Source organism: Canis aureus, chromosome 9 (genome assembly GCF_053574225.1).
Source record: "Canis aureus isolate CA01 chromosome 9, VMU_Caureus_v.1.0, whole genome shotgun sequence".
NCBI classification, from domain to species: Eukaryota; Metazoa; Chordata; class Mammalia; order Carnivora; family Canidae; genus Canis; species Canis aureus.
The window spans coordinates 45811777-45829006 of record NC_135619.1 but is presented as its reverse complement, the minus strand read 5'-3'; the positions used below and the strand labels follow the sequence as shown (position 1 = coordinate 45829006).

Sequence of the window (17230 nt, the reverse complement as noted above, 5' to 3'; positions counted from 1 at the left end):
GCCAAATGATCTCTGAATGGCCAATAATAATCAGGGACAGCCCAATAAGATGATTTAGTTGCCTCTGGTGGTGAGCTTGGGCTTTACCGGGCCAAGAAAGGCAGGGGATCCCAAAGATCTCAATGGTGAAGTTGGTCTGCAAAGCCCCCCAGCCGTGGCAGATATAGGGACAATTAACCTAAAGTCATGCTGTCCTTCCAGGATTGGGCCTGCCGACACCTGTTGAACTCTGTGAGCTGGCCATGCTAAGACTAAGACTCCTAGCTAATGAGCACTGGCTCTTACAGGCTCAGCTAAGCGGTTCACATTCCTAGCCCGGTGTTTATGCCACTTGGGTGGACTTGGGAAAATCAAGGGGCCACCGGCATGTTGGCCCAAAGCCAGGGTTTAATTAAGCCCTAAATCTCCAGTGATTCCACCAGAGGCCTGATCCTCGTGAGGCCAGCTGAAGGGAGAAGCATACCAGGGAGCACTGGGTCGGCTTCTTTTGAGTCTTCCCTGCAACCCATTGTTTGTGGAGGCCTTGCTTGTTAGTGCAAATAATCCCCTCAAAGTCACAGAGCAGCGTACAGAAAACCAGGGGACCAGCCCGGCACTGGAGCAGCCTAATTATGGCACCTCTATCATGGAAAGCAAGTTGTTTCCCACACCCGTCTGCTGCATTTGGTAGAACGTGGATATCCGTGAGCAAAGAGAGGATAGATTAGCACAATACTTTCCTCTGGGTGTTTCTGTTGAAGGATTCTTAGTGTTTGATCATAAATTACCAAAAATTAGTCTTGTTCAGGAAATGGAATGATTAGGGATGACTCTGAATTGGAAGGCCCAGAAGGTCCTATCACCCTGCAGGGCAGAGGTCTGGGACCCACGGTGAGGCCTAACCTCTGGGGGACCAGAGGACCCCTGGGAAGGAAGAGAGTGATATGAAATGCTTCTAATGGAGGGAGGGATCTAGCACTTTCAGGGGATTTTTATCTTCTCCTGCATGTCCCCGATCCTCCTTCCAGGCTTGGAGCAGAGAAATCCCAGCCTTTTATAATTAAGGGGAAGAGGACCAATGCCAGAACGGACAGTCGTGGTGCAGACCCACTTCGTGTCTGGGTGGCCAAAGGTGAGATAATATTTTCAAAGAACTGCTGGATGAAGGACATAGATTCAAGTGGACTGCAAGTGGGGCCTATCAGATGGAAGACTGTGGGACGAGAACCATAGAGTCTTATCCTTCTCTAGTTTATTTTATCTTTTTTTTTTTTTAAGAACATAAGAGGTAAGTCCTTGAGTCTTGGGGTCACATGGTCTGAGTCTGTACTCTGGAAAATGCCACTTGGAAACCTGGTCCCACCCTATTTGGGAGCCCACCAGTCCCAGGGATCCTGTACTTACACAAGGCCAATGGGTTTCCCAAAGAAGGTGAGGCCAGATTTCTGCCTCCTGGCAGCTGCCTGCCGCTGCAGCTGGGGAGGTAGCATGCTAGCCTCCTGGGTATTTCTGAACTGAGTTGTGATATAGTATGTGAGGATGGCATCTGGCACTTAGTAAGTTTTTTATCTTGGTACCACCAGCATCACCACCGCCACCACCACCACCGCCTTCTTCTAAGGCCTGGAGATGATTGAATATGGAGATTTGCCCACACCGCCATAGCTCCTGGCAGCCTCCCTGGGTCCGGAGAGTGTGGGAACAGGGCACTGGCCTGTGTCTGATGGCTAGCACTGCAGCGGATCACAAAGCAGCGGCAAAGGGAGCGGCCCACTCAGATAGGGCGCTGGAGATGAAAGCCACCGTGTTTGCCTTTCCAAAGTGCCGCTGTGTTCCTGCACGCCTGCAGCTTCCTCTGCCCTGCTGGGTTTTTTTTTTTCTTCTTCCCAGTTCCTCTCAGTGATATCTTAAGAGGCAAACTTCCAGCACTAACAGGAGGTCTTTTGTTCTTTTTTTCTCTAAGTGGACTTTAACCCAGTTACGACAGATGAGTCACTGTAAAAACAAACAAATAATAATACTCCATTTTCTTAAAGGCTCTTCCAGGCCTGCTGACAGAAAAGGGGGAACCTGACACTGCACTGGGCCTTTGGGGCTTCTCCCTGCCCCGACCTTCTGGAAGCACAGTTCGGAAGAACCTTCCAGAACATAGCAGAGCCCAGCACTGTGAAACTGTTCAGCAAGGCTCTGGGTTGTTTGGAATTGCATCTGATGTGGGGTGGCCCGGGGGCTGCGAGGAATCTGGGTGTCGGCACAGTCCTGGTTGAGATTTACAGCCTTAGATTCAAGTAAATTCTGGACTTGTCTCCCTTCACACATTAGTTTCTCCATATGTGAAACAGGGTTATTAGATACTTCATGATTCTATCAGGAGGGATTTTGCAGCGAATATTTTCTGCTATTAGAAGACCTACAAGTGCAGTCTGCATCTGTTCAATAAAAGTCCACCAGGCCTTGGGAATTGGGGCTACAGAGATGAGAGAGACCCATTTCCTGCCCTTGGGTAATTAGACATATAAGTAAATGAATACAGCGACTTCTGAAACAGGTAAGATGCAACATGTGCCAAAGTGGGGTAAGGAAGGGGATGACCATTCGATCCAGAAATGTTGGGAAAGTCTTCTTAGAGAAGATGGTATTTGAGCTAGGTCTGGAAGCGTGACTAGATATTCATCAGATGCTCTGGGAAGAGTGGGGCAGATATGGTAGGCAGGGGGAGCAAGGGGCAAGCCAAGGGCTGAAGCCCATGGCACATTAGGACCCACCCTATGCAAACTGTCTCCAATCTTTGTCCAGGCGTTTTTGCCTATATGCTTAAATGGAGCTGGACTCTCAATTTCCCTAAGAAGGAGCCATGTCTGGACGAACATGCTCAGGACTCAGGTCTGAGATGTCTTCTGGCTCCATCAGATGTTAAGGCCTGCATTGGGCCACTAGCCCGCAGGTTCATTGCTAAAGAGCACAGCTATGACTTCTGATGGGTGATGGGGTGCATGTTCTATAGAAGGCTGTCACCCACTGTGTTCTGACTTTTTGAACCTCAGATACATAGTGAAGTACACTCATGTCTATGATGAAAACATCAGTCTAATTGCCTGGAAAGCTCCTACTCATTGTTCAGCCCAACTTCACAGTCTTTACTGTGAAGAGCTTCTAGAAGCTGTGAGCAGAATTAACATGCTTCTTCATGCACCCATGACTTCTTACCTTGCTTTAGTCTTTCACCATAGTCTATAATAATTTCTGAGTCTCCCTGAGTGCCCTTCTCCTAGACTGTGAACTCCTGGAGGGGATGGTAGGTAATGCATTTTATTTGGTGCATGTATCTACAAGGTGTTCAATAGATATTTGCTAAATGGACACGTGAATGAATGAATGAGGTTTGAGTTGGTGTGGTTTGCATAGCCTGACAATGATATCAACAGAAAGCTGCACCTTCATCCTCTTTGATAATAAAATGGTAGCACCTAAGGATTTCCTACAGAAAGCATCACTTTGTACATAAGTAGTTTTCTCACCCTGAAGCTACTTTCACTTGAGAATTTAGACTTCAAACAGATTGAGCCCACCATGGGGTTCTAGAGCTGAGGGGACGCTTGTCTATTTCTCCAAGCTGACTTCCCTGCTCTAGCCAATCCTGGGAACTGAAACAATGAGGATCTCTAGTTTAATCTATTGAGTTTTTGTTCTCTGAAATATAGAAATACAATTCTCTATCTCTGTGTCAATCATCTGAAAAGCGAACATCTTCCCAGCTTGTGATCTGGCAAGGATAGAGTAGGGTTAGACTTCCTTCCAGCAGGGTCAGTCTATCTATTCCTACTTCCTTTTCCTTTTTTCTTTCTTTCTTTCTTTCTTTCTTTCTTTCTTTCTTTCTTTCTTTCTTTCTTTCTTCTTTTCTTTCTTTCTTTTTCTTCTTCTTCTCTTTCTCCTCCTTCTTTCTTTCTTTTCTTTCTTTCTTTCTTTCTTTCTTTCTTTCTTTCTTTCTTTCTTTCTTTCTTTCTTCTTTCTTTCTTTCTTTTCTTTCTTTTTCTTCTTCTCTTTCTCCTCCTTCTTTCTTTCTTTTCTTTCTCTTTCTTTCTTTCTTTCTTTCTTTCTTTCTTTCTTTCTTTCTTTTTCTTCTTCTTCTTCTTCTTCTTCTTCTTCTTCTTCTTCTTCTTCTTCTCTTTCTCCTCTTTCTTTCTTTCTCTTTCTTTCTTTCTTTCTTTCTTTCTTTCTTTCTTTCTTTCTTTCTTTCTTTCTTTCTTCTTTCTCTCCTTTTTTGAGAAGTCTTCTCCAGGGTCAGGATGGTGGGAGCCTCATTCTACAGGGTAAGTTTTCCTTGGCTGGCCTTTCCTTGCCCACTCTTTATTCCACCATCCCCAGGCAATCAAGAGTAGAGAGCACGAAATGAAATCAGGTAGGGCTGTGGTGATCATAGCTGTTGGAGGTGGACCCCAGACTCAGTGCATAGCTCAGTCCAGCCTAGCCTCCACTCCTTTGTCTGCTTTAGGAGAACCCAGGACCCTGCTTCAGACTTCATCTTCTGGGGCTGGCTTATAGCTTTAAAAGGATGAGTAAAAAAATTCCCGGAACAGGCTTGGTCTCAGACAGGAGCTGGTTAATGACTTCTGTGAAAATGGAAACCTTGGTCTCCTGATAATTCAATGACAGGCACCAGAGGAATTTTCCAGTACGAAAAAGGAATGAGTTTTCCAAGGACAGGCTGACTGAAAAAAGCCACCATCTGACCAAGCACCAGAATTGGGTAACGTGGCCCCCCTGGGGTGGCAGGAATGGCCAGCTGGCATAGCGGACCAGTGGACCAGGAGAACAGTGGTGCTCCGGGCTACCTTCTAGGTGTGTCACCAAGAGCTGCCACAGACAGGAATAGTGACTTCGGGACAGCTGGGACACCTGTAGTGCCATGTCCAGGGAGGAGAAGGGGCTGATCTTGACCATTCTACTTCAGAAGGTGGTGGTGATAAGGAACAGCTAAAACTAGATGGGTTTTTAGAAATCTGTGGCAGAAATGGTGTGCACCGAGGCCGGTCTCTATTCGGCAGTAGATTTTACAGTGGTTTCCTTCCGTGAAATCAATTGCTACTCCCTTTGCGCACTCTCAGGCACCCCTCTGTGCAGGGCACTGTCCCGTGACCCAGGCAAACAAAACCCAGCTGTGTCAGTCTCTTAGTTGTGTCCCCTCCAGTTCCCTTCCTTGTCCTCCCATGGTTCTCCCAGGCCCTTTCCCCTTCTCGCTATGACAGCAGATTTTCAGAACTCTAAGAGATAGGGTGCAATAGAAAGGCTCAGAAGAAGGGATGAATCACCTTCATGTTTGAAAACCCACGGAGCAGCTGTTGAGGTTTATAATTGTCCTCTGTGAGCCCCAATCCCATGGAGAAGTTTGTTCCTGGTTAGATGAACAATTGGTTTGGGTACTATTAATTCCCAGTGTCAGGTGGGAGGGACACCATTCCAAAGCTGTCACTGTCAGTGAGTGATTCACCTTGGAGATATTGCTTAGGACATCAGCTACTCTGTGCCTCTTGCTTCATAAGTATCTGTCTATTGTGGGAAGGGCTGAGAGATTTGAATTTCCAAAATAAAATGGAGAAGAGACATGGGATAAAGAAACAGAAAACCCATTTTCTGGCCTTTAAGATGATCTGTTTTTTAAAATAAATTTTCCCCAGGTTTTGGAATAATATATGTTTACGGAAGAAAATTTTTTAAAAATAGAGACCAGGGTACTTGGGTGGCTCAGTTGGTTGGGCATCTGACTCTTGATTTCAGCTCAGGTAATGATCTTAGGGTCATGAGATTGAGCCCTGTGTTGGGCTCCTTGCTGGGTATGGAACCTACTTGAGATTCTCTCTCTGCCCTCCCCACACACCCACGCTCACATGTGCATTCTCACTCTCTCTCTCAAAAAAAAAAAAAAAAAAAAAAAACCAAAAAATCAAGCCAAATCTAATTACCCAGAGATAGCACAATTAACATTTTTATGCATATTCTTCCAGTTAAAAAATATACACAGTACTAGTTTCTTACAAGACTGTTATGTTCTGTCCATACTGCTTTGTAATCTGCTTTTTCCTTTTAATGATATGTTGTGAATACTTTCCCACGAGATTAAGCCTTCTTCTAGCACATAATTCTAATAAGGGCCCACTATCCATTATACAGATGTTTGTGTAACTAATACCCTATGGGTGAATATTGAGGTTGCGTCTGTTTTTTGCTATTTTAAGTAACCCAATATACATGCTGGGACACTAACTCAGGCTGTTTCACTGTCCTGGTCTTAAGTCACGTAGTCCTTCCTTATAAGCCACTGGTCATTTTGTGAGCCAGAGAAACTACACTGGCTATTTCATAACCCTTGCTCAGAACATACGGACAAACTTGATTTACTCAAATAGATTAAGCCCTGCAGGTTCTCCTAATTCCACAGAAACACCCACCAAGATAAAAAGACAGTTGTATTTAACTCCTTTGTTCATAGATGTGCTATTTCAGACAAAACATGTTCCCTTGCTTGGCTCCCCTTTGACTCTGGTCATCTTGCGACAAGGAAGGTGAGCTTATTGTTGAGAGCAGAAGAAGCTTGCAATGAGTATGGTAAGTCAGCAGAGGCACCTGGAAGTGTGCATTCTAGGGTGACTCATACCTCATTCTGAATCATACTCTGCATTTAGTATTTCTGGTGTCACTCTTCTGCTTTGTTGGAGTAAATAGTCAAGAGGGGAATAGCAGAAAGGCCCAAGGATCCCAGCAAGCCAAAGGGTTAACCCAAACACTGTGCTTGACCTGGGTAGAGCAGGGTAGGGGTGTGGGGGGAGTTGGGGGGAGACTTGGCCACTGAGAAAACTCCCAGTTGAGTATTTGGGGCAGAATCTAGGCCACTGGTTCCCAGGTTCGAGAAAGTCAAGCTGCCACCTGGGGTGCTACATGTCTTCTGTTTCCATTACTGACATTTGAGCTTAGCAGGAAGTCCCAGAGGAGCTGCCAGGTGAAGGGGCAGGTGCTTCATGCTTGGGAGCTTGGTCTGGGCAGGGCAATCAGCAGAATGATGCCATCACCCCATCTCATCCCAGTTCTCGCCCCACCCCACGTCTTCAAGGGTCAGTGGATGATGAGATCACCAAGGAAGACATTCTCATTCTAAGGCAAAGTCTAGACCCTCTTGTCATTATCTCTGAGGCTTGAGGCTTCCAGAAGAGGCTGGTAGAAGGAGAGGAGTTTGAGGGGAATGGCATAGGAACACACATGATGGCTGAAATGTGCAAAGTATGAGAAATCAAAAATTGGCTGGGGTGGAATAGAAGCACACATTCTCACACTCATGCACTCACTCACTCACTCACTCACTCACTCACTCACAGTTTAATGGGGTTTCTGGGAGAGGAAACTGTGGTCTTCAATGTCTATAAGAAGTCCTGGAATGAGCTCTCAAAAGAGAGTGGGCTTGGGGAGCTGGGCGATCCCAAGATTCCCATCAGGCAAACATGTTTGTCTTACCTCCTTTCTCAGCTGCTATGATATGTCACCAAACACCCTGCCCAGCCTGACAGTCCCATGGCCACAAACAGCACCCCAGTGAGCCATTCCTTTCCCAAGCCAAGGGGTCTTCTGGAGGTTGAAAAGCATTCTTTCTGGGCTGCTCCAGCCCTGGCTGATGAGCTCAGCCATCTCCTCTTCTAGGAAAGCAGGCTGAGCTTCTAGGAAAGATTTATTGCAACAGAACATGGCTGCTTTCCACCATCTCCCTCAGCCACCCTAGTCTTTCGTCCAGGCTGGAAGCTGATGTGGGGGAAGTTTTAGAGGGGATGCTGGGAATAGATCAATATTCCTGCCCTGGGTGATTGAGGAGCCAGGCAAAGGCAACAGCAACCCCTCTTCATGCCCACGATTGAACAATGTGATGCCATATAAATAAATGCAAGACCAGAGAGTTCTCCACCTCCCACCAGCCCAAGTTCCAGACACCTGCATCTTGGCCTCTGTTAATTAAGAAGAAACAGCCCCATGCTCATTTGCAACCTTTTATACCATGGATGTAAATTCCCTCTCTGTCCCATCAGAATTCATCTCTCCTCCTTCTTGAAGCCTACAAGGACAGGCCCTCATGGGTTCCTTTTATAGTTTTCTTCTCCCTACCAATAGGACAACTTGACCCCTACCTTATTCTTATTTTCCGGATGAGACTACTGAGTCCAGAAAGGTTCATTAATTTTCCCAAGGTCACACAGATGACAAGTGGCAGAGTGAAGATTTGAACCTGGCAGCTTGGCTTTGGAGTCCTGCCCTTAAGGCCATATTGCAGATGGAAACAAAAAAGCTGTTTCCATCTGTCCCTCTGCTATCCCAGATCTGACCTTGGGCCTCAGTCTGACAAGATTCTCTCTTGCTCCTGTGCTCAGACTCTTGCTGTAGAGACTTCTTGGTATGTTCATCTCTCTAGCATACCTTAGGATACCCTATCCTTACCATCCCTCACTTCAAGTTCTGGAATCCCACCCTAAGCTCATGCTGTTGGTCATTGTCATGGACCTTGCTGACAGATCCCAGGCAATAAGATTGATGTCTTTCTCAACTATGGGTCCCATACCCAGGCTTCTAGCACAGTGCTTAACACACAAGGAGTGTTCCATTTACATTTGCTGAAGGAAATCAATGTCTAAAGCTCTGTGCCTCAGTTTCCTCATCTGTTCAATGAAAGCATCATAGAGTTTTGTGAGAACGAATTAAATGAATCTATGTAAAGCTCTTAGAAGAGTGTCTGGCACATGGCAAGTGCACTGTAAGTGTTGGCAGTTTCTGTTGTGTGTACAAGTGGAAGACCACTCTCAGGAAGACTACTCTCAGAAGCTGGGATTTGAATGCTATCTCTGCCACTTCTCAAATTTACGATCTTTGGTATTTGACCTAAACTTTTCTTCCTTTTTTTTTTTTTTTAAGATTTTATTTATGAGGAAGTGTCTGACAGTGGCGGCAGCAGGCGGAGACTTGCACGATGGCCCCGGACCCCTGGTTCTCCACATACGACTCTACCTGCCAAATTGCACAAGAGATTGCCGAGAAAATCCAACAGCAAAATCAGTATGAAAGAAATGGTGAAAATACAATCAGGCTTACCGTGACAATCAGAACTTTGTTGCAGAATCTGAAGGAAAAGATCGCCTTTTTGAAGGACTTATTGCTAAATGCTGTGTCAACACATCAGATCACACAGCTTGAAGGAGACCAAAGACAGAACCTCCTGGATGAACTCATAACTCGAGAGAGACTGCTTGTGGCATCTTTTAAGAACGAGGGTGCAGAACCGGATCTCATCAGGTCCAGCTTGATGACTGCAGGGGCTAAGCCAGGAGTCCCCAACCCTTGGCTCTTGAGGAGCCAGAGGAGGCCAGAGGTTTGGGTTTTGATGAAATCCAACAACAGCAGCAGAAGATTATCCAAGAACGGGATGCAGGCCTGGATGCCCTGTCCTCTATCATAAGTCGCCAGAAACAGATGGGGAAGGAAATTGGGAACGAACTGGATGAACAAAACAAGATAATTGATGACTTTGCCAACCTGGTGAAGAACACAGAGAGAAAGCTCCGCACCGAGACCAGGCGTGTGAACATGGTGGACAGAAAGTCAACGTCTTGCGGGATGATCATGGTGATTTTATTGCTGCTCGTGGCTATTGTGGTCATGGCATTCTGGCCCACCAACTAGTGACAGCAAGGGAACCGCCAGCTGTGACACCTGCCGGTGATGGAGAAAAGCCCAGCACCCCAGTGGTACATGAAACTGCTCTCAATAAATCCCTCCCCAAAGCAAAAAAGAAAAAAAGATTTTATTTATTTATTCGTGAAAGATGCACAGAGAGAGGCAGAGACATAGGTAGAAGGAGAAGCAGGCTCCCTGCAGGGAGCCCGATGTGGGACTTGATCTCTGGACCCTGGGATCATGCCCTGAGCCAAAGGCAGATGCTCAACCACTGAGCCACCCAAGCATCCCTGACGTAAACTTTTCAATACTTGTTTTTCCATTAAAAAAAAATTGCATAACAATACTTGTACCTCACAGGGTTTTTTGCAAATTAAACGAGATAATATATGCTAAGTGCCTGGCATAGAGAAAGATGTCACTAAACGATAGCCAAAAAATGATTAGTTATACTATTGTGATTATTTTACAAACGAGATGCATATGGTTAAAGCATTTTGGGTCACTTAGTCGTCTTCTTTTTTTAAGATTCATCTATTGATGGACATTTGGGCTGCTTCCATAGTTTGGCTATTATAAATAATGTTGCAATAAACATAAGGGTGAATGTATCTTTTCAAATTAGTGTTTTCATATTCTTTGGGTAAATACCCAGTATTAGAATTACAATATCATATGATAATTCTACTTTTAATTTTTTGAGGATCCTCCATACTGTTTTCCACATGGCTGCACCAGTTTGTTTTCCCACCAATAGTGGATAAGGGTTCCTATTTCTCTACATCCTTGCCAACACTTGTTGTTTCTTGTGTTTTTTATTTTAGTCATTCTGACAGATGTGAGGTGATATCACATTGTACTTTTGATTTGCATTTCCCTGATGATGAACAATGTTGAGCATCTTTTCATGTGTCTGTTGGCCATCTGTATGTCTTCTTTGGAAAAATGTCTGTTCATGTCTTCTGCCCATTTTTCATTGAGTGATTTGTTTTTTGGTGTTGAGTTGTATACGTTCTTTGTATATTTTAGACATTAACTCTTTACCACATATGTCATTTGCAAATATTTTCTCCCATTCAGTAAGTTGCCATTTAATTTTGTTGATTATTTCTTGCACTGTACAGCAGCTTTTTATTTTGATGTAATCCCAATAGTTTATTTTTGCTTTTTTCTTCCTGCCTAGGAGACGTATCTAGAAAGAAGTTGCTAGAGTCAATGTCAGAGAAGTTACTGCTTGTGCTCTCTTCTAGGAGTTTTTTTGGTTTCAGTTCTCATATTTAGGTCTTTAATGCATTTTGAAATATATATATATATATTTTTAAATCTTTATGTTCCTTTATTGGAGCAAGATTCCTGACCGGTATACAGTGATGTATTACTAAACAAGACCTGTGCAGAAATTACATACTATCCATCTAGACAGGTTTTCATTACACTTTGCCTATCGATGGAATAGTTCCGTTTATAAAGTTTTATACATCAAAAAGCTTTGAATTTGACCAGGCTGTCCATTAATTCATCTCTGAAAAAGTTAAGTGGCATTTAATTTTAGCTACTATAATTTACAGCATTAAAAAGCTTATGCATTAGGTAGCTTCCCAAAATGGTATCCTATGCACAAGGGCATTAAGTAGAGCAGGGCCCGTCATCTCACCCGGATTCACACAGACAGGCGTCGCGTGAGAGCTATATGCTAAATAGCTAGTACTTCGAGACAAAAGTACTCCTGAGTTTCTTACCACCAATACGGACTTCTTACTCTGAGAGTCTGTCTTCTCAGCCACATTTCATAGTGCCAACGAAGACACGCCAGTAACTGCCCTGTGTGTAACTTGGCATTAGAGCACCAGGTCTGTCTGATGGTGGTGGCAGGCACTATTATTATATCCAGGCAATAAAGGCCTGTTTTTAAAAATGCCAATTTGAGACACAAATCAAGGGCACAACATAATCAGAACTCAGTTTTGAGCAATCTGGTATCACAACTGATGTGGGAGAGTTCAGAAATTGATGGCAAACTACACCTACGATGGCTCCTGGCTTTGAAGGCATTAATACATTGATTCGGATCCCTTTCTCAGTCCACACAGCCCTGAGGTCACCCTGCAAAGTGCGTATCAAATAATACGGAGTCAGGGTGACAGAGTTTGACAATACGTTATACAAGTTAAACTTGGAAAATCATATTAAATACACCTGTTCTGAGAGAAAAGCATCAAATCCTTTGTGTACACATTTAGTTTTATTGTAACAAAGCAACTTGTACACTTTTAACGTTTAAAACTGAGCATCTTTCCTTTCCAGTGAAACAAAAAGAAAATTTAAAAATAAACAGGAACAAAATTACAATAGAGAATGTCAATTCCAAATAAGATCCTACAGGTTCTGCTGATTCTCCCATCGAGTGGCAGGGCTCAAGTCATCATTAGGAGAGTTTTATTTTAAAAGTGTCATCTTAAACTGCAAGGATGTCCGTTAAACATCACAATTAAACATGCCAAAGGAGAAGCCATGTTGTCAAAATGCTCACTTAACCCACCCAAACATCTCAAACCCACCCTTTGCTGACCTTCTATAACCCCATTTTTTAAAGTTTTTTTTCTTTTTTTAAACAAGAGAAAGTAGACAGGTACATGTTGGTAAATGCTAACTGTCCATATTCACATAGAGACACAGTGTAATCTCTGAGCCCAATATACAGAGAAAGGAGGAAAAAAGCTAGAATTCTATGCACTACTACACAGGGGCCTAGCACCTTCCAGCTTCCAGCAGAGCTAAGGGAGCAGAAGGTTTTTCTTTTTTCCCACAGAGCACGGTGGTGTTGATTCCATAAAGTTTTTGTTGAGACAGGAAGGAATAAAAATGAATTTGGAACAGAAAGGGGTAGAGATTCTTTTCCCGCTGTATTCTGCTCAAAGTATTTCCCCCCAAAATAAGTTGAGAACAATGGTATAAAGGGAGAGAAAAGAGACTTCAAAAAACAGGGCGAATGAGCACAAGAGGAGGGGGGGGAAAAAGAGACGCAACTTGCTCCCAGGGACTGAAGAAAATTAAAAAAGGAAGGTTGGAATCCATCAGTGTTCCATTAGTCATCTTCTCCTTCATCCTCCTCTCCTTCCTCCCCCTCATCATCATCTTCATCTTCTTCACCTTCATCCTCATCTCCTTCTTCATCAATATCTTCCAATCCTTCTTCTTCTTCATCATCATCATCATCTTCTTCTCCTTCTCCTTCTTCATCATCCATATCAGGAACCAAGTAGTACTGTAACGGATTTGGCCAAATATCATCTTTGATGACCTCTCCTAACTCATCTGCACCTGCATCAGAATGGTCAGTAAACCAGGTGAAGAAGCTCTCTGGTTCCTCGTGCTGTCTCTTCCTGCTGGCTTTATTCTGCGTTTGACTTGAACGTTTCGTCAAATCCTTTCCAGATTTCCATTTGATTTCAGTGGACTTTGACGATGGATCACCACTCTCATTCAGATGAAATTCTTTGGAGAGAACTTTATTTTCGAAGTAAGGGTTTTCATCAAAATAAAAATCTATTCTGTAACCTGATTTAATATCTTCAAATTCTGTCACTTCGACTCTTGTCAAATAATGCAGCGCCTCTTCATCCTCCTCCCCAAGCAGTGCAGACACTTGTGGATGGTTGACAAATGTTGTTACCCAAAAATTGGGGATTTTGGCGATCTATTCCGACCTCTTCTGAAAAAATGGTTGGCGGAGTTTGTTATATTTCTGTTCTACTTTCAAAATCTCCTCACTGGCTTGTTCATTAAGTCTGTCTATTTCATTTTGTACTTCATCAATATGTTCAATTGCTTCTTGCTGTTCTTTTTCTCCCTTCGGCAGGTGCTGAGAGGTCGACGTCTCCTCCGGCTTGGGGGCCGGAGGCAGCCTCGGTTTCTTCGTTAGAGGTGCCAGCGAAGACTGGCGCTTGGGGGTCATGCTGTGAGGAAACCACGAAAGCGGGAGAGGGGCACGTCAGGAAGAAGCTCCGACTACTGGAGCTGCCCCAGGTGGCAGAGGTTTCTGAAATATATTTTGAATGTATTTCTGTGTATGGTTTAAGAAAGTGGTCCAGTTTCATTCTTTTGCATGTATCTATCCAGTCTTCCCAACACTATTTGTTGAAGAGACTGACTTTTCCCCATTGCATATTCTTGCCTCTTTTGTGGAAGATTAATTGGCCATATAATCATGGGCTTATTTCTGGGCTCTTTATTCTGTTCCATTGGTCTGTGTTTCTGTTTTTGTGCCAGTACCATACTGTTTTTGATCACTCCAGCTTTGTAGTATATCTTAAAATCTGGGGATGTGGGTGCCTGGGTGGCTCAATGGTTGAGGGTCTCCCTTTGGCTCAGGTCATGATCCTGGGGTCCCGGGAGTCCCTCATCGGGCTCCTCACAGGGAACCTACTTCTCCCTCTGCATATGTCTCTGTCTCTCTGTGTCTCTTATGAATAAATAAATAAAATCTTTTAAAAAAATCTAGGGTTGTGATACCTCCAGGTTTTTTCTTCTTTTTTAGATTGCCTTGGCTATTTGGGGTCTTTTGTCATTCCATGCAAATTTTATGATTGTTCTAGTTCTGTGAAAAATGTTGTTGGTATTTTGATAGGGATTGCATTAAATCTGTGTATTGCTTTGGGTGGTATAGATATTTCAACAATATTTGTTCTTTTGATCCTTATCCATGAGCACAGAGTACTTTTTCATTTGTTTTTATTGTCTTCAATTTCTTTCATCAGTGGCTTATAATTTTCAGAGAACAAGTCTTTCACCTCCTTGGTTAAGTAGATCCCTCCCTTTGATATTCAAGAAACACCTCTTCACTTCTCTCTTCCTTTCCTTGAACATGCACTACACACACACACACACACACACACTCACACACACACAGGAAGACATGGTGCTGCTAGGGGCAAACACCCAGGGAAGGAGACTGTCAGAGCAATGGGGCTCATGGGTTGATTTGATCTTTTAGATTTGAGAGAGAGTGAGCATGAGCGGGGGGAGGGACAGACAGACAAGCTGTCTGTCTGAGCTGGGAGCCAGCCCTGGGGATCCATCCCAGGATCCTGAGATCATGACCCAAGCCAAAGTCAGATACCTTACTGACTGAGTCACCTAGGCACCCCTATGTGGATTTGATTTTAATTATCTGAGGGAACTCTGGTTATAGTATCATCATGGAGTTATTTATAGGGAAATGTCCATGTTGGAGGGATATTCTGGAGCAATTATGATGGAAAAGCCACTTTACTGGTGAATGTGAGATAAGTAAAGCAAACAGAAAGAGGCATCCACAAGATTCAGCTGGAAGAGTGTGGCTGCTGTTTAGTACACACAGCTTTCTCGGGAGACCTTGGTAGGGAGGACTGCCATTGCCCCCCTCCTATTTCCAGGTCTTTTTCAGTCTTCCACTCCCCACTTCCCTCACACATGTCACCCTGCTATTAGAGCCCAAGCTCAGTCCACTGTGGCAGCCTCCCCTAACCCACTGCAGGGAAGGTGCCATGACTCAGTTTCTAAACACAAATAGGAACCGGGGTTTTAACTTGTTTTAATGGGAAGGAGTGAGAAGGGTCACAGGTGAGATGTATACGGGGACACTGCCATGATGGGGAGAGGAGGGGACAGGGGCTGCCTGGCCCTTCTCAAGTGGGGGGCAGTCATCTAGAAAGGACAGGATGGGGTTTAGCTCAGCCACCCCCCTACTGCCCCTCCAGAAAGGCCCTTCTGTGATGAGGATGTTGGAGATAGGACATTCTGAAGACTTCACCTTCCCCCATGGTCAGTATCAGAATGGCTCACTGTAGTCTGCAGTAGTTGGTAAGTAGCTCAGCTATGGCCTTACCCTGAGAGGTGAGTGCTTCATTAAACTCTTAGGTAGAAATGTTACAGGGACATGGAAAAATTAAGATTGGATGGCTCCTCAAAGGCAGTGGGCGAATGTCAAGTAAGGCTGTAGGTAGTACTGACATTTAGGACTCCAGGTAGGTCTGTCTATTCCTGCAGTAGGACACCCCGCACCCCCGAGGTGAAATCCAGGTCTATTTTTCAGTCTTGGGATGCAGTAAGAAGACCCAAGTTCCAGGTGCCTTTAACATAGAGAAGCCCTCAGAAGAAGACCTGAAGTCTCCAGGGTTTCTTTGCTGTGGGAACCAGACTCTGAGACAGGTGACCCCAAACCCTGCAGGGCAGGCGAACATGAATACCCTGCTATGCAGGCAAGCTGGGTGGGATTATAGGCAATGTGAGGAGCAGCCAGACTGGTTTCAAGCTTGTGACCTACCCGTGGAAGACAGATTTCATTTTGTAACAACTGTCAACTGCCCCACCTGAGCCTTTGTAGAACGGCTGGCCGAGGGAGTTTGAAGAGATACCTAGCCGTTTGAGCCTCAACTGTCACTCCATCACCCAGCCCAAACCTTCCCTGACACACAGAACCTAACTAACACACAGCAAAGCTCTTCACATAGCAGGCCAGGGACTGAGGCCAGTGTGAGCTCTCAGAATCAGCATCTGGGAGGACACACCAATCGGCTGTCCTGGGGTGACCTGTGTGGGGACAGGCAGCGGATGAATGTGAGGTGAGAGTGCAGGCAGGGAAGGAGACTCTGAAATGGGACTAAGTTTTAAGTGAAATAAATGCCAGTGCCATTAACAAATACACACCGTGAGCACAGATCTGAATGCATCTGGAGTGTGTATGTATGTGTGTGATTTGAAGAGCTAAGGAAAAAGGGGGAAAAATGAAAAAGAAAAAAATAATAAAAATCCTTTCTATCCCTGTAACCATTAGAAAGAAAATGAAGTCCAAATTGCGTTCAGGGCTGCTGGGACAGAGGAAGAGAAGCAAGAATGGAAAAAACAGGCCATAAAGATGCCAGGGCTGCTTAAGCAGAAACATCTGTTGAAGTCATAAGACTCGGGCCTGGTCAGGCTTCTAACAAACCCAGGAAGAGGAGAGTCTGTGCTGGCTCAGGACGATCCTCGTCCGCCCCATGCAGGGCCCCTGGGACCCGCATACGTGCCGAGGAGATACCTTCTCCAGGGTTCTGCCTGGACCTGGCTTCCAGCAGGAGAGGAAGGGGGGAGGGGAGGCGTCCCCAGGTCAGGAGCAGTTTTGAGCATGTATTTATTTAAAGCTTTAAATTCACTGGGGTAGCCTGGTGGGCCACATGTGTCAACTCCTGCAGCTGAAAGAAAAAATGAAAGTGGGGGAGGAGAGGGTCAGTTGCTGAGCTGCACAGGATGGGGGGGGCGGGGGGGGCTGTGCTTGCTATTTGCAAATGGGAGACCACTTTCTTGTTTGTGGTTTTCTGCTTAGGCCAACCGCCTAAGGCTCACCTCTTCTAACAACTACAAGAACGACAGCTAGCGTAGTGCCCAGACAGCGTTCTCTGTGCCATACTCCTCATAAGTATCACCTCATTTAGTCCTCCAGCTACCCGTCGTCCCTGGGTCCCCGGAATGGGTAGAGGCTCACATGGCATCTTCAGAATTGCCATCCTAGGAGGAAACTGAGGCTGAGCCA

General features: G+C 44.8%; 1 protein-coding gene and 1 pseudogene across 2 annotated transcripts in view; one reads left to right on the top strand and one right to left on the bottom strand.

Annotated features, from left to right (window-relative positions):
• The window catches only part of LOC144320782 (syntaxin-8 pseudogene), a 38063-nt pseudogene extending 28259 nt beyond the window's left edge, over window positions 1-9804 (top strand). The window contains exons 8-9 of the transcript XR_013386420.1: window positions 1008-1111; window positions 8923-9804. The product of XR_013386420.1 is annotated as a syntaxin-8 pseudogene (transcript). The remainder of the gene's footprint in view (window positions 1-1007; window positions 1112-8922) is intronic.
• Window positions 9805-11901: 2097 nt separating this feature from the next.
• LOC144320781 (protein SET-like) lies at window positions 11902-13636 on the bottom strand. The gene is given in 1 exon segment (XM_077909748.1): window positions 11902-13636. A coding segment is annotated over 1 exon segment (870 nt). The 3' UTR covers window positions 11902-12766.
• Window positions 13637-17230: the final 3594 nt, after the last annotated feature.